Raw genomic sequence first — 27,659 nt, 5'->3', positions numbered from 1 at the left:
TGATGGCAAGCCCTCGTGTTAATAATGTATATTTATTTGTTTGATATTTTTGATTGTTTGTGTTATGAGATACTGATATTCACAAATTTGTTTGCTTGGCATTTTCCCTTAAAAAGCATTCACAGATTTGTTTAGACATGATTTCAGAATGAGACAAGCTTCTAGACTTGAGACTGGATGTGGATTTACCCCAGAGGAGAACTGCTCTGGCTCATGGAGGACCAGTATCATATGATATCATCTCTCTTGGTCGGATACATGATCCGCTATTGAGATATGGTTAAACACAACAATTTCAGATATTCAATCAATTTTGCACTTTTGCACTGTGTGACAGATTTAAAAACCACAGGGCAGCTCATCTTTGAAGAATGTGTGATGGTTTGGGCTCCATTTAGGATATTATCAGCATCAGTGAATCTGTTATTATTTCAATTAATGTAATAACATGGTGTGTGAAATAAAGATTGACTCAAACAGATATTAGTCAAAAACATTGTTCTGTTGGTGGACCAAGCAGATTTATATAAAGGCTGCACACTGTATGGTTTAACAACAATTATTCATGCAGAATTATTTTAAGCAGAGAACTATTGCACAATTAGTGCTGTTTTGAGTGTGGCTGCAGGGTGGAGCAGCCTTGACTCAAAACAACACATTACATCCAAAACAAATCCATATTCCCAAAGCATGCACGTGTGCCTATGTGGATATGTGCATATCATAATAATAACCTCATTATCAGAGCATTTTTTAACACAAAGATCAAGGCGCTGCAAAACTAAAGCTTAAAATACAGAAGGAAGTACATACAAAATAATGTTCATAATAATAATGTAGATAAAAGGCTAATAATAGCCTGGCACCCTAAGTTCATGTGCACTACACATGTATGAAAGAAATACTTTTGAAAAGAGGGAAAATAAATCATAATATTTCCCTGTTTGCAAAGTTTGCTCTGGTTTACAACCGGCCTCTGTTATACATGTGTTTGCATTACCGTGGATCATTATACTGTGTTTCTATCATGATTTACCCTCTTTTTGTACAAAGTTCATATATTAATATGAGGTGTGTACTCTTAATAGTTTTATCTAAAGACACAGAATACTCAACTATGAGCTCAAACCATCAGTGGGTGTATTCTGTTAATGTGATTCGTGTTACTGTGCTATTACTAGACGTGTCCTTTAGAATAGAAGAAAAGTGCACATGGCTATAAATGTATTTACTGATAATGAAAACCATAGCTGGTGTGTGTGTTTGGAAGCACTGGAAATTCCTCCGTCCTGCACACGCCGGGTCTCGTGTGCCATGGCCTTTTAAAAAAATGAGAAATAGTGGGGAGTGACGTGTGTGCGCACACAGGCCGGAGGCAAACTGACACTTGCGGAGCGGCGAGAGACAGCGAGCGACAAACGGTGAGTGCAAATACCCAACTTTAGAGGCGGCGAAGCGGCCACTAACCACCGGTTCTCGCCGCCGCACGGAGCCTCGACACCCGCGGGACAACGGGCACATGCTGCGGGACGAGTGTTGTTATCCGCCGGGTAAACGAGAGGAATTGTCCCCCAGTGCAGAACGGCAGTGAGCAGCACTCCCATTTTTCTAGTCAAGGCCAGGCGGAAGGGCAGGTAGCAGCTAGCAAGCGAGCGGCGGCGGCGTCTTTCCCCGGCGAATAGCACCGGAATGCGGTTGTTTCGGGGAGCTGGCGGGGCCGCCGGGTGTCAAAGCCGCGAAATGTGACCGGTTGTGTTGGGTTTCTGAAAACCGTGCTGCGTTCGTGTCACACGCCGAGGACAGGAATGTGTCGGCTAGCTAGCTAACGAGCTAACGAGCCTCGGCTAGCGGTTTGCGAAGCGTCGGCCCGTCTCGGGCACTTAAAGCTAGCTAGTTAGCGGCATTCTGCTAACAAGCTTGATAACGGGACTTATCGTGGATGCCGCCGTGTAGCGGGATCATTGATGGGCAGATGCTGCCCCCCCCTCCCCCGGCTGCCTGGATTATAGATTATGGTATTTTTTAAAGGGTTTATCAGTAAGAGGGCTTTATGAACGGTTTGATTAATCGTGAGGGGAAGCTCCGGTTGTGATAATAGGCGGCGGTGTTGATTGCTCCTTTGCGGTGCAGTCACAGCCACAGATTGCAGGGATTTAGCATGACCTGCAGTGATAAACATATGCTGCTGCCACAAGCAAATTAGCTGGATTCACAGCGAGTTAACCCAGGCAGCTAAAGTCACTTTCTCATGTCTGGCTCCAAGCTTTGTGTGTGTGTGTTTTTTAGCTGCCTGGTCCAGTTTATTTCTGCTGCGGAGCTGGTGTGTAACAGGGAAAGTGTGTGAACTCAATATCCTCAAACAACTTTATTGATAAAAGATGATCCAGCAAAGTCTGAAAAAGATTAGATTGTACTGTCCTCTGGAAAAATAGTCTTACTTAGGCAGTAAGTCAATTTGTTTGTGAATCAAGTTGCAGGCTGTCGAGAGACATTACACGCCTTTAAACTAAAACTACTATTATTGTGACAGAGCATCGTTCTCACTTTTTCCTTTTTATTTCTGTAGCTTCCTGTAGCAAATGATCCACAGCTTCATGTGATTGTTTTACACTACGTTTTTTTCCCATCAGACTTTCACATTGGATTGTATGGTCACGAAGCATTTATTAATACCATCCGATCTGCCGTTTAAATGGTCTCACATTGCCCAAGTGTAAAAAGACATGTCTGCAATGAGTGTAACAATATAAAAGTGGTCGTTTTTTCACTGCTGATAGAAATCAAGCAGCTGCCTCATCCTCACTCCCCCCAAATGTCTCCACAACCCATGTTTCGATGATGAGATACAAGCTTTCACACCCACTTCCTTTCCTCCTTCTCTGTACAAGCCCTGCTGTCTGGAGTCTTGAACAGGAACAGAGACTGGAAGAGGCTATTTTAGTAGGCAGCTACTCCTTTTCCATCCTATCAGCATGAAGCCTTCTTGCTCTCTGGAAAGAGGATGTGGTTACAGGTCAAGGCCCCAGCGACACAGATGCTTTCGGTTGATGATGTTTGTCAGTTACAGATCTTTGTCATAGTTAAGTCACGGTGAAGTTTCTTGTGCCTTGCTGCAGTCTGGTTCTGACTAATGGGGTCGTCATAGGTTGTGGTTAGCCTAAAAAGCGACATAAGGCAGATGCAGATAGATAAGGGGAACATTGGGTTCTTTTAGGTACTTCTTTTTAAATTCATGTTAGGATAGATTAGATGCATGATGTGCATAAAGTTTGATGACTGAAACTGCTCTTTGAGTCTTTTCCCTTGAAGTCAGATTTGGAAACATCCTGATTACTCAGAAGTCTTGGTTTCCTGAATACATTTTTTTCTGTCGGTATCTATCTCACACACATTGGCTTCCTAAAATATGTAATTGCATTCCTTGCCACTGAAAACGTACTGCTTTTTCGTTTATAAACTGTGTTGGTACCACTTTATTTAACAAGCTTGTAAATTCCTTATTCCTTAGCAAGTTTCCTGAGGAGTATATAATTTGACACTAATCGCAGGTAAATTGGAGACAGTTTAGCTGGTGTTCTCTCAGTTAATTAATCTACATTAACTGCCAAATTAGACAGTCTCCTAGGGCACCGCAGGTCAGCATTAACATGCAAAAATGTGTCATTTGGCGACAGGAAATCCGATAGTTTAATGTATGGAGAGTAAAGGTTTAAAAACGCTTTATTTACAGGTCAATTATTTCATTATAATTGTTTCTTGAAAGTTTCCTGGTAAGAACAAAGTAGTTTAGTTGTCATTACAGTAAATAGTGAGACTGATATTGTTATTTTTTCATTATTTTATGTAATGAATATCCGTGAAACTAATTTAAACTGCAGTGAATATTTATAACTCATTCATTTATTTTTACTTGAGTCTTCATCAATGCTGATGGTTTGGTCGTTAACACATTTAGCATGAAAACATCTCGGAACATTATTATGAAATGAACTGGATTTCATGGAGCTGTAAGTTAAACCATAACCACCATAGTTTGCACAAATGAATAAGTTGAATCATAAAATGAAATAAAATGCAAATTGAATACATTTTAATTTTGGTTTAAATGGAATAGTAATTTAAAGGATATGGCTCTGGAAATGTTTCCAGGAAATGTTTCAGAAATAATAAGGATATTATTTTGAAATAATAATTATAACTCTGAAATAAAGCAGTGCTGCTCCTTCTTTTCTACTTGACAGGTTTTCTGCTGTCAGTGGCACATGGTTTATTCCCCTAAAGTTTCTTATGCTGAGCTCAGTGTAAACAAGTGACGTGACCTGTGGTTTTGTTGGAGGTAATGAGTAACCAGGAGCTTATCAACATTTAAAAACACCTCCCCAGAACAACTTGTATCTCACCCTGAGTTTTTCTATCCCTGAACCTCAAAGGGATAAACTTTTAACAGTGATGCTTCTGTAATTGCCTTGTGGGTCAACAATCAAGCAAATAATAAGATGCCACAAGGGTCTGTGTTACGCTGCTAGCTTAACCAGCGGATGTGTGCAGCTTCACCATCCGCATTGGGTGGGAGATACAGAGGGCAGCTGCCAATCATACAGCCTGCTGAGTCAGTCGCTGTGACAGCTTCGTTGCTATCGGATTATTCTCGCTAGAACAGGAAATAGTGGATTCTGAGTGTTGCGGTTTAGCTGTGTCCCCTCCCGCTCTCTAATTTTGAGTTTTATAGTTGATGCAGCCTCACGTTCGCTGCATTTTCTTGCGAGCAGCGCCACCTCGTCCAATTTCCAGCCTTAGATGGATGCATAACTTTGGTTGGAGAGGGTGAGTGATGTAGTGATGTCATGGTGGAGCATGTTTCTGTGGCATGTGGCTTTCCCTCGCTCCTTATTTGCTAGGGTTACTACGAGAGCAGAGCACTGGCCACAGTGTGTGAGTTTGTTTGGTCGGGAATGAAGTGTGTAGTGAAAAGGCAGTGAAAGCAGGGAGACGTTTGGTGTTAAAGGGAGATGTCCTTAAATGGCCCTTTGTGTTCGTGTTTGTATGCATCGTGAGTGTGTAGGCAGGCAAATGAGAGTACAGCATTGTCTTTAGTTTTCCTGGTGTACGCGTTAAGCACAGAATAGATGCCAGAACAAGAGCATCTCGTCCCCGGTTCTGTTTTTGCCTTTTGTTCAAAGGCTCAAAGGATATGGGATCGTTCATTTGCTGTATATTTAGCAGAATTTGTCTTGATCAATAATGTCATTAGGTTTGAGGAAGTTGGTATTTATGTCTTTGCTGACATTTAGAGCAATTACTTTGACCACTTGTTGAAAGCCTGGATTAACGCATCTGAGCTGAGAAAACCTTCACTGCTGCTTCTGCTCATTGATGGAAGATTTTATCAACACCAGTGCTACCATCCATTCTGACTTTGGTCCTATCGATTTCCCATTAAGGATTGCAGATCAGTTGTTTGTGGGAAAAGGTCTTAACAGGTTTCCAATGTCATTGCAACTGTCAGTCAATAACGAGAATAATAATCACTTAAATTATATAGCACTTTTTAAAACAGGTTCTATGGGGGAAATGAGACAATGTTTTTACTTGGAGAATAAATCTACCAAGCCTTCCAGTGTTGTGCTAATATTATAACATAGTATAACATATAGCATATTTAGTTTAGGATATTTATCCTGTGTTATGGATGTGCTGCTCCGTTAGGAATGAATACAGCATCAAATACATGGAATTCAAGATGCTTCAGCATGTTGCTGGTGTTTCCAACCAATACAGTTTGTTGTTCAGCAAATCACATTTACATGTTGGTCTGGAACCTCTCAGTTCATTTTCAATCTCTTGAGACGTTACCAACAGTTGAAGAACTGATCTACAAGCCATCAGCAAAATAACTGGTGACTTAGTTTTTTCTTCTTTTAATGTAAATATACCATCTGCTTGGTTTGAATCTGTTTCAACGGTGGATTCAACAGACCTCTCCAAATTAGAGGTAGCCCTCTTTGTGGGTGCTCCCCTGCTGCGCCTCCAGTACTAATCGTCCCGAAGACTAATTTATTAAAGCCACTAAAAACCCACAATAAAGCAGTTTAGCGTGAAAAATCGTCCTGGAGGGGGCTGTGTGATGAGATGCCACTAACGTTTGCTCAGCTTGTTACTCGGGTAACTTATGGTCCAGATGTTGTGGAGTTTTTTTTCAGGGGTTGAATTATCCACAGAGGTCTCCTCCTCCCCAAAACAAATAGACCAGGTGATTTAAATCCAGTGAAAACACAGAATAAATCAATTTCATGTTAAAAATGTGTCAACTCCAACACTGTTTGCTGGGCTGGCTGGGCCCATTAACATTTGCTCAGCTTGTTTCTCCAAAAAGTTGTTATCCAGACAGCCGAGGACTAAAATCATTGATTTGGTTAAAATAATCAGTTTAAACTATTACCTGTGGTTGCAAACAATATATAAAAAGTAAAGCATACTAAAGTGAAAATGGGGATATGACAATATTGACAGGTGACCAAATGAAAAGCCAATCATTTGATCAAAATAATGCATTTACTTTAAGTGATTCCGTCTGTAAAAGGTCAAAAAGACCCTCATCAATTCCTAGAGCCCAAGCTGTTTTGTCAGTATAAGTATAGAAAACGGTATAAAACCAAAAACTATTGGATTTCTAAATAAAAAGACAGAAAAACAGCACATTTTCAGGTAGAGAAGCTTGAACCACAAGAGTTTTGGGAGGTTTTGCTTGGAAGACGATAAACAGATTATCAACATAGTTGCCCATCAGTTTTTTTTCAAGCAAGTCATTTAATCAATTGATTGTTTCAGCTCACTATAAATAGATGTTAGCAGCTTGTAGAGCAAAATAGAATAACTTTAAAATTGCAAATAAATCTAACTGATATTTAAAATATCTAGGTACTTTCTTTGGCAAAATATGCATTAGCTTGGTGTTTTGCATATACCTCAGTTCTGCTCTTCCTTCCTGAGTATTTTTAAAGATGGCACTCTTTTTTTCTTTTCAAGACCTCTTTGAAGCAGTCACATACTGTAATAATAATCTTAACAGCCACTGTCACAGAATGGGCCCCTGATGTCATCTGTCTCAGCAAGGGTCAGTCCACAGCGTCCGCACAAAGAAATGTGATGTGCACATAGCTGACAAGTGAGGCCTACCCTAAATCTGAGTCTGACATTGTCTGTGTGACATTGTGTATGTGACACTGTGCATGCACTTGACTCTGTACTCGATTGTTTACATGAAAGTGCAGCCGTGGACTGTTTGCATGGCACTTGTGCAGCCCTGTTCTTTTTCTCCTTCCAATGGCTCCTCCCTAAGCGTGCGAGCAGAACTTCACTTTGTGCGTAGAGGATTAGTGAATATGAATTATTCACAGGCCGGGCTTCGTATCCCACATGGTCACTGCTTGTGATTGAAGTTGGACATCCTCAGTCCTATGTCCACCTCCCCTGAGTGTTTTGATGGAGTGTGCAGTAAAGAGAACAGTGTAGGAGGGGATCATCTGCTTCCCACTGGGCTGACGATTAGCTTTTTGATTTTTGCTATAAAAAGGTTTTGCAAAAAGAGTAGATTTATCGGCTATGCTGTCTTCTTTTGGGACCATTTTAACTTGAGCCCCCTTCTGATTTTCAACACAGTCTTGATGCCAACAGGCTGACATTTTCAAGCAGGGACCCAGAAGTATTAATACTCCTTTTTACAAAACTAAGGATTAAATTTAAAGCTACGAGTCGACTGGTGTGAACCCAAGAATAACTGGTGTTAAACCACTTCACTAATTCTTGAAGAAAGTTAAGGAAACAACCACATGTCGAGCTTGAATCAGATGTGTTACCAAAGTATGACATTCTCAACAACAATTAGTTGATTGATTAGTCAATCAATAGAAAAAAACTATTTGGATCAGAGATTATTCATCTTTAATTAACATGCACAATCTCTGGTTCCATCTTTCCCAATGTGATACTTGCAGCTGTTCTCTGCTCTATACGATTGTGTTTATGTGTTTTCCTTTTGGTTGGTCAAAGCAAGACATTTGAAGAACCCTGGAATCTTTGTTGAGTCTTTGTTGTGGTTTTTTATTCAACTTCTGAATCTACTTGATTGTCAGTGCTGGTAAATTGTGAGAAATCCAGGTTTTTCTTGGAAGCAAGTTAAATCGAGTTTCTGTGCCTGTCAGCTTAAGCCACTGACTCATTCGGTGAGACTCCTCTTACAGGTGAATGTTAAATAGAACAGGAACAATAGTATAACAATATGTATTAAGGGTACGGAATAGGAAAAAGTCTGGTTACCATCGAAATGATTTTGAAGCTGTAATTTAAAAATAAAATAGTTTCTTAATGTTCTTTTAATAAAGCCAGGTTATTGTGTACACATGTTACTGTACTTACTGTACATGAAACAATAATCATTACATAATTCAAATACGGATTTTGGACATTGATTACCATGGCAACAGCTGAAGGTTTGAAGCTTTCAGGTCAGCCCGAGTATTTTGTAACTCTGCAGTAAAAACGTGTCATCCAATAGGATTGTTTTTTCTTCTTTGAAGGGTTACTATTCAGCCAATTTCAAACCATGTTGGATTATTTCTAAATGTCAAAGAGCTGAAAATGTTTTGTAGCCAAAATCAATCATTTGAAACTATAGTTAGCCGGAAATCTGATTTAATATAAAAGGGAATCAGAAATCGCCCTCTTCTTCACCCAGCTACAACTTAATATCAGGCTTTGTATCTGTAGCCCAGCTTGTAGTGACCCAGTTGGCTAACTCAACCGACTTTGCCACAATGTGTGCCAGTGATTCAGAGCCTCTCTTAAAGGGATATTCCGATGATTTCATAATTTCCTCCCCATCACAGCAATCCTCCTCCTCCTCCCTCAGCTGCTTTCTGTCATTAGTCTAAATTACTTTTTTTTTTTACACAATCCCAGGAATGAGCAAGTGGCTAAAAGTCAGACGGCAGGGTGTGTTTCTGGAGAGGAAAGGCCAAATGATGGTGTCATTCGGAGGAATATCTGCCAGATCCATGTATTATCTCCCCCTCAGTTCCCCCTACACTCATTCACATCACAGCTGGTTCGTGTTAGAGAGGGGTCACATACTCTTCACCTCCTCCACCCTGAAGCAGCTCCACTTATGGGTGTTCCCTCTATTGTTGTGCTGCGTCTTGTCCATAACCTCCAGGAATGACTAGAATCCCTCCTTTCTAGAGTGGGAAAAACTTAAGAAACCAGTCTGGGTTAATGTCTTTGTTTTCCTCAAAAAGAAAGTTAGCTCGAGCTGAACTTATTTTTAGTTTTGTTTCACTCGCTTTACTTCACGTCTCTCATTTTGCTTGTCCCATTTTTTCTCCCTGTGTGTCCACTGCAGACCGTTGGGCTGTCCGGTGAAACAATCCCACCATGCGTGAATACAAGCTAGTGGTGTTAGGCTCTGGAGGTGTGGGCAAGTCCGCTCTGGTGAGTATCCACACACTCCTGACCCCCTTCCTGCCTCTCTGTCTTCCTTTGTAGCACACTGTAAGATAATTGTCAACGAAACTGCAACATATTTTGCTAGGTTTTTCAGAAAGGCATGTGGTAGAACAACTAAAGCAAACCATGAACAGTGATATAGTAAGACATAATCCACAGATGAAACTGGCCTGTTCTTATTTTCCTACTTGTTTTACCACTACGTTTTTGTCTTTTGTAATATAAGCTATGCCTGCTGCAGGATTTTAACTTTAATAATTTCAGATTCCAATTCTTTTTTTGCCAATTCTAAGCTATCCAGTCGTAAATCCCACTTTACATATTTAATCAGGTCTCATATTATTTGCATGGATAGATGATGAGCAGATATCAAACCATTTTATTGTCATTGCAAGATTTTCAGTAGCACATGCATGTTTGTGAAATTTTACATGTTCTGCGTAGCTAACTTTAACCAGGTGTCAAAGTTGGGTTAATCCCTCAGACTGCAAGGCTGACCTGTTTAGATCTTAAGACTTTCTCATGTGAACTCAGTCTACCCCTGATGTAAATCTGCCACTAAGCACAGTGCTTTATGTAGCTTAAGCCAAACCTTTCACTTGCATGTAGTCACACATGTTGTGGAAATGAACGTGTACTGGGGGTTTAGATTAACTCTTTCTGCTGCCCATCACCTCCATGAACAAACTCAACATACTCCTTCCAGTCGTTATAAGAAGCTAGAAGACATGGCACCGTGGCCATATTTGCATCTCTGGACGTTTTGTTCTTGTCGCTCGAAAAGGTTGACTTGATCTGACGTCCACTTTCTATGTTCTTCTCTTGCAGACAGTTCAGTTCGTACAGGGAATCTTTGTGGAAAAATATGACCCGACAATAGAAGACTCGTACAGAAAGGTGAGTGTCCTGTGACAGCAGCGAGGGAGAGGCCGCGAGTGCGGGCGTGGAATGAGCTGATTGTTAGCAGCTGCTCTGCAAGTTCACGTCATGATATTTTCCTCTTTTTCTCTCTCTCTCTCTCTCTCTCTCTCTCATATAATTTCTCATCTTTTTTATATTTTTTAAATTCTTCTTTTATTCTATTTCTCTTTCTTTCTTTTTTATTCTCTTTTGTCCTCTGTGTTATTTGTCACTGTTGGTCTTTGTTGTACACAAGAATGTCAAGATGCACTATGATGTGCCCAGTGACCTGAAATTAACTCTTACATTATCTCACTCTGATGATGCGTTTCTTCCTTCTCTCCACAGCAAGTGGAGGTAGATGGGCAGCAATGTATGCTGGAAATTCTTGACACAGCAGGCACAGTAAGTGAACTCTTCGCTACTGAAAGCTCTGTCAATATCCAGCTGTTCGATTTGTAATGATTGCCAAGTCACTGTATTGAATCCTGCCATTGTAAGTAAAGGTGGAAACACAGATAGTAGGATATAACGTTGATTGAAAAACATTGCTGGTTCAGATTAATTACTTTTGATAAGATATACTTATACAGTTAGATTCTATTTTCATTAATAGGCTAAAATTGTATTCAAAGATTCTCATGAGCCGTGCTAGTTTTTTATATAAAACTAGCACAAGTTTGCTAGAAGAGTGATGATAAGCTACTTGCGTACAGAATGCCTGATGCTATATGCAGGTTGCTGTCATTGTGTCCTGCGTAATGTTGTGAATTTTTTTTGATGCATCACCCAGGTCTGCAACTAATCCCCAGATTTCCTCTAATAGGCATATGGTCCAAAAAACATCTGCAAATAGTTAAGAGAATGGATGTTTTCTGTGAAAAACAGTGCAAACCCCAAATAGTTTTTTTACTTTACTATAATAAAAAAAAAGACAAAGAAAGCAAAGCCTTCCATTGCAGATTCTACAATTATCCAACGTTTCACACTTTTTCTTGGAAAAATAACAAACTGACCAATTGTTTTGACTAGAACATTCACCATATGTAACGAGTAGGTCCCACCAGCATGAGTTCCTGTTGCAGTGTTATATGATATTGAAGGTCAATCTTTTAATAGTATATAAAATGCAGATGGCAGAGCTCATGCCCCGTTCTTCCTCTTTGTTTTTTTCTGCCTTGTAGGAACAGTTCACAGCAATGAGGGACCTGTACATGAAGAACGGCCAAGGCTTCGCCCTGGTTTACTCCATCACAGCACAGTCCACCTTCAACGACCTCCAGGACCTGAGAGAACAGATTCTACGAGTAAAAGACACAGAGGATGTAAGTACACAGTGTGCACACTCAAGCACCACAAGCGTGTTTACATTAACTCCTCCACATTTTCACATAACCTTTTCTTCACTTCATTTTATTTCGTCATGTCCGAATAGGTTGTTGAAACCAGAAACAGTGGAAGATACTGCAGACAGGTTACAGGCCTTATTTCTGTTGTCAGCCGCCTACATTGTTCAGGGAGCTGATCACACTGTTGCTATGGATACCATTCAACACTGTAATCACAGCATCTCATGCCAGTGATCACAAACTTGGATTACCTTGACATAAAGCAGGCGCTGTTGTGGTATTTCTGTAGCCTTGTCTCTAATGTGCAAACAATAAGCTAAAGCACGCAGTGAAACTTTTGTACAGTATATAACTTAGCATTAGCTGATACTAGCGTCCTGGAGGTCCCTGTGGTTTGTTTACTTAATCTGTGTTTGACATGGAAACCGAATTGCCCCACACGTAAGCTTAGTCCACTAAAAAGTAGGCCAATGTCTCAGCAGGAGATCTTAAAGCGTTAAGTTTAGCTTTTTGAACAATATGGTTTTACTGTTCAAGTCAGCTCCTCGGCGGAGGAAATATAGAGGAGCATGTCTCATGTAATTATTTTCTTGCTTCACTGTTTATCAGCAGCACATTTCCATTTTTCTGTATCTCTGGTGAATTGCGAGGTTGTTGGAGTGAGTAAACCCTCCAACCCCTTTCTGATGGGGCAGTGCGTCAGCAGGATCTCAGATGCCCTTTTTTGGTGATCTCTGGAGGGATTGAATGTTACCATAACCCTCGCTCTCTCGCTCTTTCCTCCCCTCTGTTCCCCATCAACCATCTTCGAGGAGCCTCTGCAGCCTGCCGAAGGAGTTTTACACTATTTGCATCTTTTCTGTCCCATCTTTTCTATTGGTTGTCCTCCTGGTCCCCTTCCTCTATATCAGTTCCAGTAAGCTTCTCTGCTTTCTGTTTTGACTGGCCTTTTCACTGCCTGTTGCTCTGTGTTTCTCCCGGCTCTCTATGGCCTGCTTTGTGGCCTCACTGTGGTCTGGCACTCTGTGCGGGTGATTGGACGTCAGGGATGCAAGGAAAGCCTCAGCTCATCAAAAACACACTGGATTGTGAGGCTGTGGTAATTCATTAGAGCCTCTGTGGTTAGAGAGCTGAGGTTAGCCTTAGGCTAACAGATGGATTGCAGGATCAGTGGCTCATCAACATGCCAGAAAACGGCTAATGTCCCTTTTCTTCTCTATTTCTTCCGTCTGAATGTATCCCTATTTTTTTATCGAGCTATTACATCTGCTCCGTCAGCTATCAGTCCTGTGGTGATTTAAGCCTTTACCTACGATTGTTGTGACATCTGTTTATCTTTCTTTGCCCCTTGCAGGAATGCACGACCAAAGGAGATGCTTAACATGTTTTCCTTTTTTTTTTTGGTTAGAGCTTTCATACTATTGAAGAGCGAAAGCTTGAAGAGGCTGGTTGTTGCTGCAGCTGTTCTCATTTTCAACTCTGCCATGGACCATTTACTGCAAAGCTGTCAAAATGAACAGATGCCCCTAATATTGCCAAGCTCAATTCAAGTGTTTTTATGACTCTACGTTAAACACCAAATTCCATCTCCTTAAATATGTCGTTAGTTGAGAAGAATAGTAGTCACCAGAATGTTAAAAGCTCCCTTCCCATTCTTGCTTCCACAATTCTTATGTAAGAGAGGTCTTATGACTTTTTCTGGGCCATTTCTGCTTCTGTGAGTAGGACGGCAGTAATGCCCAACTCGCTGCTTGTGACTCACCGCAGCATTTGGAGCAACTGACTCCATCCATTTAAACTAATCTATACTCCGCTATCCTGTGCTCCCGCAATCCAGTCTGTAGCATGCCATTGTGGGCACGATAGGACCTGTCTGTAGCATGTTAAAAGCCTGCTTACAGATTCTCTGTGGGCTGTGTGGATTCCTCAAGTAGGTTAATGCTGCCTTGTGTGCTGCTGACACTGAAGATTTTTCCCTCCTTGCATACCTTCATCCCTCTCGCTCCATCCTTCTCATCACAGCTTGGCCAATAGTTTGTGTTGGGAGGGCATACCATTGGTTCTCCCAGGACCTCTGGGAGAAATGCCATTCAGCAGTCCAGCGCAAAGGCTTGTTTGGATATCAAACATCAAGCAGCAACCTCTGTGGGGTTAATCTAAACATCGCAGTTTCCTGTCGTCTGCCCCACAGCCCAGAGAGAGCAAGAAAGGGAAGCAAAAAAGACGCTGGAATATTAATCCTATACTTTCAAAAAGTGCCATTAGGAATGTGGCCACTGTCAAATACAACCTCTTAACTTTAGTTGCCTCTTGGTGGGAAAAGGAGTGAAGTGTGAGCAAGTTAGCACATGTCTGGATACTACCATATATACCTAGTTTTTCCAGAACCACAAGACACAACTGGGAGCAGTGTCTGGATCAGAAGAGGGTATTGAAGGCAGGATTTCCCATGCAGAGATTTATTTGTTGCTGGCCCACCACAAATAGATTACCCCAGCTGATATTATTGGCACCTGATGTGCTGCATGCAAAGTTTTCCACTAGTTGATTACGCCTGTCGCTTTGTTTAGCTGCACCACACAACACAAATATCCGGTGGACCTCTGGAAAGCTTGGATGTTGTCATAAGGTCTTACTGTGGAAGGTTTTGCAAAGCTCGGTTTAAATGTTAAAATGGATGGCAGGCCGAAATTAACGTACAGGCTCCCACAAACAAACAGTCTCACACTATCATGTAATTCCAGGGAACAGCCGGAACATGCAATCCAGCTGAAATGTTCGAAAACATTCAGGAAGGAAAGCGATGTTATCCTGGCTGGGCGGGGCTGCCATGGCTTCCTCCAGGCCAGCATGCTCCCTAGATAGCCGGTCAGGAAACAGCAGGCAGGATGAGCCGCATCCCGACACCCTGACTGCTCCGGCTATGCCCGATGTGACAGTTTGAAGGGCTGAAGTTGTGCCCGGACTATTCCCCTCTTCCTCAGAAAGTTTTTTAGTTTTTTTTACCTTGGTTGTGAAAACATCCGAGTTAGAGCACAAAAGAAGAAGTGCAGGGTATTTGGAAGATTCCAAAACCAGCTGGACTTTATGTCAACGGTTGTGTTCTCAGGATTAGTTAGGGAGGATTTCCTTTCTACACACACGAAAATAAATGAAACTACCTTCCTTGCAAGTTCCTATTGATTTTTTTAATCTCTTTTGTCACTGTTTTGCAACCTAAATGATTTCCTTGGCTTTGCCCGAGGGATGGATTGATTTTTCTTGATAGTCTCTGTGACCCTCCCACATCCAGGCTTCTGATTGAAATGCACAGGCTACTTAACCTTATTAATTATTATGTGCTTCCCTTTTTGTAGACATGCTCTTTTATTATTATTGATATAATTAGATATTTTTGCACGTCCCAGGCCTCGGCGCTGAACCTTCACAAACTCTAATGTTACCAGTGATACTTTTACCGGGTGGGCGGTAGCCTGTGTAAAGGACATCATTTGTTGACCACACTGAATGACTGAATCTAGGGCTGTTTCAAGTCATTATGTTTGAAGAGTTGCATAATGACCTTAATGTTCGATTAATTGTCCAGCCCGGTGCGTGAGTGCAGGAAGTGTTCATTGGCTCTAAATGCTTCAAGAAGAACGATCAAGCACTGAATTTGTACAGTGTCGTCATAAGCACTGTAAGAACAGCTGATGGGATTTATACAAGGGTTATGTCATGGTATATGTCCTAGACCATTGAGGTGACGAAAAACTTTTTTCTTGTGGTCATATTTGGATCTAAAAAGTATGATTTAGGTATATGTACTAAAGTTTGGCTATTGTTTTGGCACTTGTACAAAACATGTGCTAATGTTGATATGAATCTGTCTCACTCGCTTTGTTTGCTCCGCTAGAATTCCATCTACTATTTCATGCTCATTTTCCACCCCTGCTTTACTTTTGTAACCTTACTAATTTTCCTCCCTCTATTTCTTCCCCTCTATTTATTTTAGTAGACTTGGTTAACGACTTAAAAAGAAAAGTCACACATCTGTTTTTGATCAGCATTTTTTACTCAGATCTGCTGTTTTTCTTCTTTCTGTACGGATTAATTCATTTTGTCACAATGTTTTCAGATTATTAAACACTTCAGAAAGATTTAGTATCGCTGCCGTTCTGAATTTAAGTCAATATCACAAACTTTCCTCAAATATTCATGCTCCCTCTCTCTTGTTTTGTCTTCAGGTGCCGATGATTCTGGTGGGGAACAAGTGCGACTTGGAGGATGAGCGTGTTGTGGGGAAGGAGCAGGGCCAGAACCTGGCCAGACAGTGGAACCACTGTGCCTTTTTAGAGTCCTCTGCTAAGTCAAAGATCAACGTCCTCGATGTGAGTATGATGAACATGTCCACACTGTAAACAGACACCAGCACAATCTGACATTCGCAAAATCTATCAGGGAGTCGTTTAATTGTAAGAGTAACCTCATCAGAAGAATTTTTATTTGACAAATCTATTGTTTATTAACAATGTTTGAAGTAATGAGCTCAGTTACTTTTAATGAAACCTGCCGCTTGTTAAACCAACTGTGTGTAAACCGTGACACACTACACAGGCTTTAAGGTGCAACATTGTGTTTTTTGTCATATGAAAGTTTCCCAACTGTATCACCACTGATGTTTTTTTCTCTTCTTGTTTGTTGTGTCTCTTAGATCTTCTATGACCTGGTCAGACAGATAAATAGGAAAACGCCAGTGGAAAAGAAGAAGGCGAAAAAGAAATCCAACTGTGTCCTGCTTTAGAGACTCCCCCTCCAGCCCCAGCAGCAGCTCTGAGCCAGGTGTGTGTGTGTTTCACCTAAAATGCATAACATTAATCATAAATCCTCATGATTCTTCCTACACGAGTTGTATTTTATCATTTATAACTTTCTGAGCTTGTTAGCAGCGTGCAGAAGTCACATTTATTTGACATTTTACAAATTATTGAAGTCACATACCACTATAACGTAAGATGGCTGGAATTGCTTTTCTTCGGTGAGGCGTCTGATATCAGATGGTTGTGATGTTGATGCTACTCGCAGATGGTTTTAGCTAAAACTAGATACACTGGGCCAGAACCCGCCAGAGACAAAAACAGGATATTTCTTGGCAACATATTTACCCCCTTCTCAAATTCTCTTTTTAAATGAAGTCATAGCTTCTTAGCTATTCGCTCACTCGCCACAAAACTTGCTCGTGCTCAAGCTGCTTGTTGGGAACCCAAACTCTTTCAAAGAATGTTGACTTTATCCCGGCATATTTGTCCTTATTGCTTATCTAGTTTGGCATGGTTTGGGAGGTCATGACTCAGCACAGCAAACCAGCTGGTTGTGGTTGTGTGTAGAGCCACCTGTTCTCCTGATGTGATTATGCTTTTCATGGGTGGGGTCTTAAAAATGATCTCTAATATATATAAATTCTATATTTTACACCAATGTAGAGATACTGGTATTACATCTTGTGAACAGTTTTTACTGTGCGTTCTTAATCTCTACAAGAGAATTGTAAACACAAGATAGTCCTTTCCCCAGGTTGCTGGTGGTGTAACAGATGCTAAAAGTAAGTTAGCTGACCCTAACTAACAGGGTCAGTTTATCTCTAATAAAGTCAGCACATAGTCACACCTCACCTGGCCTGGATTCATTTAACTGGACCTAGGGTTTTGTTGAAAGGGCTTTCCATGTAGAGTTTTCCAAGTGCAGCCGGCTGATGTGGAAAACAGTTCCATTTCTTCTGGTAGAGGAACTAGTCCATGTGATGATGAATCGGTTGTCTTCTTGTTCATAGTTTGCATATATGGGATGTGTCAGGTTATTTTGGCTTCCTAAGGCTGATGCTGGTGATTTACCAGCAAACATCCCTGAGTCAGCTTTCAAAAGTGCGAAGTGCTTTCATTACGTTGCTTTAGCCATCATTACTGTTTGAATGAATGAGTCGCTGTTGATGATGTTTGGATTTTAATATGAAACTCAGCAGAGCTCAGCAGATACTTTGATCTGAGGAAATCCTGGGCTTTTGTCAGGTTGTTTCCTAGAAAAAGCTGAATCGTTTCTCAAAAATGTTTGGGGTAGTTTTAGCAGGATGCTGATACTGAGGAAGTGTGAAAACACTAACTACCAGTAAACCAGAAGGCTGATTCCTGTAATTTATTCCTGTCCAAACAGACATTTTGCTGCGTGTAATGCCTTTTTTCTTTGTTGCTAATTTAAATACCTGACAAATGAAAATACTTCAACACATTAGTACACAGTCCCTCTAACGGAAAAAATATCACAAATAAGTATTTATTTTTGTTTTTGTTTGCAGCTCTGCCAGTAATAATAAAGGCATAGTTAACTTGGTAAGAGCAGTATAGAAGACTCCTGCAGGGTTTTATATATAACATACATGTAAAGTCGAAGTAATGAATGTTTCCCCTCTGCTGTGGATAGTTTCCTCTCCAACATGACTTCAGGTTCAGTCCGTTGAGGAAATCTTCGGAGGTCTTATGATATGCGCCCACACTTGCGTGGAGATAACAGAGTCGGGCGTCAGTGTTGTTGAAAATTGAAGTTAGTGAAGCCGAGAGGGTTCAGTATGCTTGAAACTAACTGGGTTCCACAATGGTGGCGCCAGTATTGATGTGTGCTTCCTGTGGTCACACTCAAATGTCAGGTAGTAACGTTTGCTGTCACACTTTCAACCACACTAATTCACACTACCTTCACATGTGTTTCTCAGTGGGAGGTATCATTCAAAGGTGGATAATGACGCACACTTTCTGACATGGCACTCACTATGTTACACTGAGATTTACACAGAAAGTGGCAAAGGACGTTGATGAAGCCAGAGTCAGCCGCACACCTGATCTGTCTGTGTGTGAAGTGTGCATGATTGTTTGTTTGTCTGTTTTGAAGAAGTTACAAAATGTGTTATTAAGGGGCCTCAACACATTTTTTTGTCTGTTTGTTGATGAGACCGGTGCTTCTCTGGAGATCTGGTGGCAGCCTCAGTTTTTTTTAGCTCCATTCTGTTTGACCACCACTGGGTTTGTGGTGTGAGACCAATGGTGGGGTGGCAGAGCTAGGAGGGAGACTTCGGCCTTCAACTGAAGGACGTCGGTACACGCTGTCACTTCTGGGGGTGTGAACTGTGCTGAAGCGCCCTTAAGCAAGTCGTTGGCTCTTGTTTATGATGTTGAGGGATTCGGTCCCGATGCTACCGAAGCCGATGTTTCTCTCTGAGTGGACAAATAACATTTTGACATGGAGCAGCATGTGTCCTTTCCTCACCTAGGTATCACATTGTTTTGAATCATATGTGGTGGAGGGCTCCACTGTTTCCTCCTATGAACCTGAATATGTATTGTTGTTTCTGGAAAGTTCTGCAGAAACTGTCAAGTCTGGTTCAGGGAAAAAAACATTTATAAAAATATATGATTATAAATTAGTGCTGTCGTTGATGAATGAGTAGAATGAAAAACTGAAGTAACCAAGCAAATTGCTCAACAATGAAGTCAAACTATTTGTTAGATGTAATTAGGTGAACAGATGCAGTGTGGAAAAACAGCTTTAGGATCTGTAGTACGACGTCTCTCTGGTGTACCAGGGGGATTTTCTTGTAAAAAGGGTGTAGCTGGTCAACCCACAGTTTACAAGTTTATATTCCTCAATGTTTCGTAATTTCTAAGTCTCTTACAATCTCTGTCAACACATTTCAGCCCAGCCCGCAACAGAGATTTTACATTAATCTCCTTTAGTATCTTTTAACTTTCAATTCAGGAGGAAATAAAACCGATTTTACTGATAACACCGGTTTATTCAAACAGCCATCAGGGTCACTAAGCCATCCACCCACCCACCGCGTTCCTCATCTGAATCCATCTGTGTTGGGCAGTTCGAGGTCCGGAGGGTGTGAGAGGGAGGCCTCCGTTAACAGAACCTAGGGCGGTGTCTGCCCCCCCCCCCCCCTTCCCGCCCCATACTCCTGTTCACACGCTGGCCAGCCCTATGAACCAGCACTAATGGGATTACAGCCTCACTGTTCCACTGCTCACAACAGAGCAACCCCGTACACTGGGAGAGGGGCTACAGTGCCAGTCTCGGATGGGGCAGAGAGAGAAAGTTAATGGGACATTTCACTTCATGGCCATTTTCCAGTTTGTTGACCTCATAAGTTAAAGGCTGTCTCTGATTTTACTGAATTCATTGGTGGAGAAATTGCCGGGGACTTCCTGACATCATACTGTGACTGTTGTGGTTCTGAATATTAGTATTTACATTTGTGTAACTTTTTTCCTCATACAATACAAGGTCACTATTGTATATATGTTCCACTTGGTTGAAAAAATGTAACTCTCTTTAAAGATTTAAATGTTTGACTATGTATTCCAGAATGGTCTTTTCAGAACTCTCCGCATGGTTCCAGAGTCTTTTGGGCAGATAAAGCAACAGGTGGCCTCATTTCCCCACAGACTTTATTTATTTTCATGGTCTGGAGTCAGACGTTGCCCCATGTTGTTTTATCACCTTAACACCTGATGCTGCCATTAGAGTTTATAGACTTGGTAACTGAGGTTTTATACTTTGATGTAGACGCTCAGAAGTTTGGCAGGATGTTACTCCAGCTGCAAATGATGCATGTCAGGATATTTTGACTTCTAAGAGAAGCAGTAACACGGTTATAACACTATTTATCACTATCTTAACATGGCCCTAGATCAGGAATACTTAAAATCTAGGTCTTAAATCTGTGCTTCTCCTGCTATTACAAATCAAATGAATGAATAGAGTCTGTCCCTACCACGCTCCTACTCAGCACTGTGAGGCAGGTCAAACGCCCTCACCGACCTCCCGGACGTCCCATAACTTGCTGGGCATGCGCTTGAAGGATTATGCATATGTTCACATCTATTTCTAATTCGCCCTTGCTCCACCCACCGGCTTTGCTATTGGTAAAAACCGAGGCCATTAGGGATTTGATCAGATAACTGCTCTCCATAGGCTCCACACAAACCTTGTTTTAGTTGTGTTGCTAAAAGCAGCGCTGGAGTGTCGAGCTGAGCAGAGAGGGTTTCCGACAGCAGCTGCACCAGTGACACATTCACATCATGTGTGAGGGAAGGTAATGATGGGAAAGATTCCCGTGATTCCCATGTGGTGAGCACACATGTCGTTGTGTAAGAGCCGTATCAATAATTTAGAAAAAGCTATTAATGGCTACTGTATGCAAGTGTAATTTAACATGTAGCACAATATCTACTCGTTTGCATTTTCATGAACCTGCACTTCTCTCTTATTTGTCGGCAAGTTAAATACACAGCAGCTTTCCGAAAAACCTGAAATTCCCCAGACGTAATTACAACTTGGAAGTGAACACTGTTTACAAGTGGGAAACAAGTAATTATGGTACCTCAGCTGGGATGTGAATACGGCACGACCGCAGAATGAGTCACTTCTGTGAGATGTGGCTGCACTAAAGTGATGACCGTGTGGGTCCGTATCAGAGCCAGACACACACCAGTGCTCCTGTACCCTCTCTCTCAGCATCCCTGAAGGAGCTGACAGTCTCATATGCATTTTTGGAAAGTATCAGAGTTCCCCATTCTGTGAACTACAGCAACTTGTCAGAAGTTGTGAACAAAATAAAGTGGTGTTCACTCAGATCTCCCTTAAACTCCTGTTTGTCCTGAAAGTGTTTGCAGGGATAAGGGATTAGCTGTAAGTGGACAGCTCTTCTTCATCCCTCTGGACTCTCTCTTTCGCTGCCGGCCTCAATTCCTGCTCTCAGACTGTAAGAGGCTGTAGGAGACACTCAGAAATCCACAAATTTGTTGATTCTTTTCAAGAAACTTCTGAGTTTTTTTTTTTTTAGACCCTGGGTTGTGTGAAATCCTAAAGAACTGGTCCTAAACTTTGACCTATGAGTCAAAAAGAAACTTTGTAAAAGGTCGGGCAAATAGCTTGGTAAAGAAATACTGAGGGTAACTTTTAACATTGAACTGCTAAATTCGTATAGCATTGAATTCAAGGTTACGGCTACATCACACACTTTGAAATGTTTACGACTTCATCTTCCATAATGAAACCTGCAAGAGGAGGAGTTGTATCAATTGTTAACTAGGTGGTTTTCTTGGTTTGTGCCTTTCTGAGAAGCTGTCAGCAGAAGAACGGGTGAAAGAAGTTAAATTTTACCTTTAGCAGTTTGTTTCCATTCTCTCCTCCCACATTCATGGGATTGTTTAGACAGGTGTACTGTCATTGAACAGCCAGCAGAGGGCAGTGACACCTCGTAGATGGTGAGTTTGGGGCTGATCATTGAATGATGAAGTTAAAACTAACCAAACCTCTATGCTGTGTTGCAGAAATGCTGTAATGAAGAACTGTTGCCCTGATTGGAACGTGCCAGCATTCCAACAGCCCCGAAACCTCCCTGCCACCCCATCCACCCACCCAGCCCAGCCCCGCCCTCCCTCCATCAGCCATAAACGGTGAATCAGCTGACTGAACTGCTCCTATCAAAGACGAGGATGATCTACATGAGAGAGAGCGAGAGAGAGAGATGGGGGAGAGAGAGAGAGATGAGAGAATGAAGAGAGAGTGAGAGAAAGACAGTAAGAGAGAGAGAGAGAGAGGGAGAAGACTCTGGTCTCTCGCCTTTGAGGACCTTCCTCTGTGTCTCAGTTTCAGTGTGAACCCCCGACTGGACAGTCTCCATTTTTGCACCAACAAACAAAATGCCACAAACTGTTGATCATGATAATAAAAGTGCAGCAAAGCCTCTGAAAGAATAAAAAAAAGTGTCCAAGAGCTACCAAAACGTGGCCAGGGAGCAGCCCCTTAGTTTCATTTAATTTTGCGGTTTGACAAAATGAAAACAACCGCTTTTAAGAAGGAAAACATCGTTAGAACTTCAGTATTTTTCATCTTTTTCAATATCAATATCGTATTTGAGAGACATGGAAGTTGACCTCTTTAGTTGTATGATTATAAATATTCTTCAAAAACAAGCATGAAAAAAATGCATCAGTTATTAAGTGTAGATGTTTTCAAGTGAAATCAAGTGGAAAAGTGAGAAATTTTTTATAGCCATACACCTATTGTCCATGCCTGTCATGTCAGTGATGATAGATCAAGGTCTATGATATGTATTATTATTTTTATTATATTTTTTTTCTTTGTTCGCCCTGTTGTTCATGGACTTCTCTTCTGCAGATATCTCTCTTTGATGTGACTTAATTTTATACTCAGTCACTGGGATTTCATAGCTCCCATAATATATTCTAATGCCATTTTTTGCATAATAATGCTTCAGAAAAAAAATGGGCCTTTTTATAGAAGAAATATGGGGAAAAACAAGGATTGATTTCTATGTCTCTTGAAGCTGAAATATATTATACTAAACCAACTCTAATAATGCTTCTTGTGTTTTTCTGTCAATGATGTTCCAGCTTTTATGGATTATTAAAGTACATTTTAGTACATTTTCATTATATTGGTCAATGTATTTTTGTGAATTAAACTTTTATCCAAAGGACATTTGACTTATTTGAGAAGAGTGAAATTAAAGGGTATATTTAAATGGTTGGAAATTGCAACAAAGAACAAAACAAAAAACGTAATGGGGACATTATGTTCGCTCCAGTTAACAAGGTTTGTATTCTATACAGTGAAGCCGCTCTGTCCATGGATCAATAGACGGTACATAGAGGACAGTCGCTCTCATTGTGATACAATAAATGTACAACCACCCTATTTACTATATATGATGATCTGCTACACACGACTTGCTTTACTTTTAAAGACCACTAGAGGGCAGTAGATGGACATTAATGATCCAGTTGAAGCTGTACTGACTCAATACACCAGCAGAAAATTACATAATGTGCTTCAACGGAGCAACTGCTCATCATGAATATAGATCACAGTTCTTTCATAAAACAAACATGGCGGTAGGGTTGTAAACTCCATGGTGCCACTGAGGTGACTCGTACATTAGTATTTTACTTCCTAAAGAGCAGTGATTGGTCAATGTTAAGCTTATCTGCATGTTTCAAATTAGTTTTCGGTAACTCATATATTTTTGAGCTTGAGTTTTCATTCTAATGGTTTCAGACTTGATTCCAGTTAGATTTAAAGTAAGACTATGGTCTGATGTAAGGATACAAATGTTATTTTCATTATTGATTCATATATTCAACTGCAACTTGCAATTTAACCACTAGATGTCACTAAATCCTACACACTGAACCTTTTAATGGCAAAATATAGTCACAATTTCAGGAAATACATTCACAATGTGATAAGGAAAATTGCCAATTCTCACAAGTTAGAAGCTGAATCTAGTGAATTTTCTGCATTTTTACTTGAAGAATGAAGTTAATCATGATAACAACAGTTGATAAATCAACAAACATCGTCAAGATCTCTTTGCAAACCCTTAACACATAAAATATCAGTTGATGTTATATCTTATCAATAAATTATATAACTTATGTAACTGGAACGTCACTGAACCCTCCTGTCTTTTTATAGTCCGTTTTGTCAGGAGTCAAAATTATCATATTATAACCTACATGAACTCTGCAAGTTTTTTGAACTCCTCTTAAAGAAAAGTAATGCTGCATCATCTAAGCTCCTTATGTTTCCGAGGGCGGATGTGTCAGGCAGATGATGCTTAATGTCTGCTGGTGAGGACGCTTGAGCAGGGATTAGAAAGTGTGACTCACTTCTTCTTCTTGTTTTTGACTCTTATCACTTACGCTGCAGCCTTGATCGGGCCCTTAATCCCTTTAGTGGCTGAGAGGCGCAGCAACACCAAAACACTTCTTCATTTATCAGGCTCCCGGTGAGACGACGCCTGCTGTCGTCCTCCAGACTCCTCCGGTCTCTTCGGATCGTCTCTGTCCCCTCTGAGAAGTGGGGAGACACTTTGGTTAGCAGGTGGGCTGGAGTCAGATGAAAGCGCCCGCTCTCTGTGTCGAACTAAATGTGATCGTCCCTCGTGAACAGGTTTGAGAACTTTGAAGGACACATGGTGCCACAGTATCTTCCTCCTTTTAAACAGTGAGTTACACAATGAGCCCAAAAGCTAAAACTAATTTCTCAGGGCATAAATCTTTGGATTTTAATGAAAGAAATCCTGAACATGTGGAGGACTGACGCTGAGGACACAGAGTCTGGGTCTTTCGGTGCAGTTTCATTGAATTTAAGGGGCCTGTTGGGTCTTTGCAGACGTATGTGGTCTACTGGGTGACATACACACATACATGCAACTGCTACCATCTTGTGACGTAATTTGAAGTGCCAATCATTGGTGAGTCTCAGCTATCAATCATGTTGTTTTATCCCGTTTTTATATCAAATAACCAATTAAAACCAAACTTATCTATTCGGTCGATGTTAAGCCTCATTTCTTTATCAACAGCCTGTGAGTTAAAGCCTTTACAAGATGACTGAAAACCCATATATCTTTTTCTTTTCTTTTAATCGTCTCACCTTGTGTTTTATAGTGTCTGAAACAATCATTTTGAGTGTCATTCTGTTCTCTCTTTTTTTGCATATATTTATTGTTTATTACCACATTTACGGTGTTGTTTAATTCATGTGAAGCACTTTGGGACTCTGCCCCGGTAAAAGGTGTGATACTCAACATTAACATTACTATAGAACATTACTTCCTCACTTATTACAGTAAAAAATGCTCTCGGAGAGTGAACAATAAACCGGGGATGATGAATTATCCAAATAACAGCAAGCTTTCATTCACCCGATGCCCCTGAACCCATTATAAAAGATGATATATTTCTAAAGTAATATCATCCCTCCATCCCATACCCCTCTTACACACACACACACACACACACACACACACTCTCTTCCTCTTTCCTCTCTCCAGATCAATTAACAGATTAGTGGTCGGTGTTGATGTGCTGAGGGTATCGTCTGTGTCTAATGCATTTTCAGGAGAGGGAGAGAGAGTGAACATGAGCTTCACTGTCGAGGGGATATTGACAGTTTGGAGTGCAAGGTTACCTCCTCCAAGGATTCATCATCTGCCACTTCCTGTCTGTAACTTATTTATTTATTTCCATGATGTGCACTGATGCTGCATTGACTCTTAGGTAATTCCCTAATGTTACATATTTCAATCTAAAAAGACATTTTCTGTACTTCTACTTAAAATGTGTTACTCTGTATAATCCTTTGTGCGACCACCATGTTATGAAATGCTTTTCTTACTTTGTTTGTTCCCTCTGCACGTGAGTGATGTATATATCATTTTTATATTAACACATTCTGCCCGCCCGTGTTTGCGATGGTGCAGTTTTGTAATTAGACTGAGGGGCTGTGGCGTTCATTAGCAGCAGCACCTAATTGAAAATGGATGCTGTTTTCTCCCCCCGGAATTTCTCAGTGTTTGCACAAGAAACAGGAGGCAATTTGTTCACAGCAGATTCCACCTGTATTTACACAGGCAGCCAAGCAGAACACTCTGTCTTTGTTTACACACACACACACACACACACACACACACACACACACACACACACACACACACACAAACAAACACACACACACACATTTATATATAGCTGCACAGGTTTGTGGGTTTACTGTTTAGACAGAAGTCTGACTCTTTAATTCTGGCAGCCAGTGTACTTTTAGCTTTTCGAGGGCCTCTAGGGGCCTTGGACAAAAGGGACCCAGACGGCCACTTGTGAGTGTTGCTGTGGACTACTCATCCATTCTCGGGCCCCCCGCTCCATCTCACTTCTAGGCCCCCAGGAAACTGCTTGCTTTGCAACACCCCTACTATAAATTTGTGTGATGCCCTTTGCAATGGGTTGAGTTGTAAGTAATGGCTTCATTAATGATGGTTACACACACATTTCACACTTCACTTCTCCTGTGTTGATGCTCCAGAGAAACTTTAATTTAATTACTCCTTGTCATTAGTGAGTCCTCCTCAAACACTTCTACAGTATACTGTCACTTTCTTATTAAAAATAAAAGCTCTGTCATTCAGTTCCATATGAGGCATTGCAGAAACATAATTAATGTTTGACTTTTACTTTGAAGACATCTTGTGAAAGGGGAACGTGAATATCGCTGCACCCGAGATACCAATGTGTGTGTCAGTAGATGATAGTGATATAATCAAACAATCAAATTGATTAATGGTTTTGACCCGGGTCCAATCCAGTTGCACACAACAGCTGTTTGTCCGAGAGTGTAAAAGAAGACATGTTCAACACATGTTTCTACTGATGCCTTGTAGCTACATTGTAGGTCTTTCTCTCGTCTTTGGTAAAATAAGCCTTATCCAGAATGTCTTCCTAATTCATGACCTGTACAGTTTGTGACGACAAGAGAACAGTGAAAAATCGATGGTAATGTGTTTGAGAAGCAAAGTGGCAGCCGCTCTTCAGGGACCTTCCTGTGTCTGCTGGCTCCAGTTCCAGTCCATTACTCTCACGTCTCAGCAGCTCTGTGTGTCCAACTGGAGATCGAGCGAATGCATCACAGCCTCTGAGCACCTGGGCTGAAAAATGGCTCGTACCACCGTCTCTCGCCTCGGGGCACAGCTGATAATCCACCTTAAGCAGGTTAAACGTCTGTTATGGGAATTCCACAGAAACTGTTATAACCAGGAGAGAAATTCGAGTGTTTTGAATAGGAATTGGGAAAATTAACATCTGGATTTTATCTTCTTCTAAAGAAATGTTTTCTTTCAAGACGTAGCTTTTCTGTACAGTTTCGTCACATAGACTAAAATCTATCCTCTCTCAGTGGAACCCACCAAATTTGTGAGATAGCGTGTTTTTCAGCTAAATAAAAAAACAGAAAGCTACTCCAGTTAAATACACACATAGTTGAACACATTTTTTTCACAACTACAAAAACTCA

The 27,659-nt window shown here is 41.0% G+C and overlaps 1 protein-coding gene across 2 annotated transcripts; it reads left to right on the top strand.

Annotated features, from left to right (window-relative positions):
• Nucleotides 1-1,350: 1,350 nt before the first annotated feature.
• Nucleotides 1,351-23,239, top strand: LOC128453004 (ras-related protein Rap-1A). 2 transcript variants are annotated; one of them, XM_053435586.1, is made up of 8 exons: nt 1,351-1,421; nt 9,398-9,486; nt 10,330-10,398; nt 10,750-10,806; nt 11,586-11,726; nt 15,977-16,120; nt 16,444-16,571; nt 22,115-23,239. In XM_053435586.1, the coding sequence occupies exons 2-7, from the start codon at nt 9,430-9,432 to the stop codon at nt 16,531-16,533; spliced, it is 558 nt and encodes a 185-aa protein (XP_053291561.1). In that variant the 5' UTR covers nt 1,351-1,421; nt 9,398-9,429; the 3' UTR covers nt 16,534-16,571; nt 22,115-23,239. The 2 variants fall into 2 exon arrangements, with proteins under 2 accessions (XP_053291561.1, XP_053291569.1); XM_053435594.1 differs by lacking the exon at nt 1,351-1,421 and adding an exon at nt 4,663-4,824.
• Nucleotides 23,240-27,659: the final 4,420 nt, after the last annotated feature.

The sequence above is a fragment of the Pleuronectes platessa genome, chromosome 2 (genome assembly GCF_947347685.1).
Source record: "Pleuronectes platessa chromosome 2, fPlePla1.1, whole genome shotgun sequence".
NCBI classification, from domain to species: Eukaryota; Metazoa; Chordata; class Actinopteri; order Pleuronectiformes; family Pleuronectidae; genus Pleuronectes; species Pleuronectes platessa.
The sequence above is the reverse complement of the archived record's forward strand: the minus strand, read 5'-3'. Positions and strand labels throughout refer to the sequence as shown.

Excerpts from the sequence above, each read along its gene's own strand:
- LOC128453004 (XM_053435586.1), top strand. The coding sequence starts at position 9,430 with ATGCGTGAATACAAGCTAGTGGTGTTAGGCTCTGGAGGTGTGGGCAAG. Across the intron at positions 10,399-10,749 it reads TAGAAGACTCGTACAGAAAG|CAAGTGGAGGTAGATGGGCA; the intron begins GTGAGTGTCCTG and ends TTCTCTCCACAG. Across the intron at positions 10,807-11,585 it reads TTCTTGACACAGCAGGCACA|GAACAGTTCACAGCAATGAG; the intron begins GTAAGTGAACTC and ends TCTGCCTTGTAG.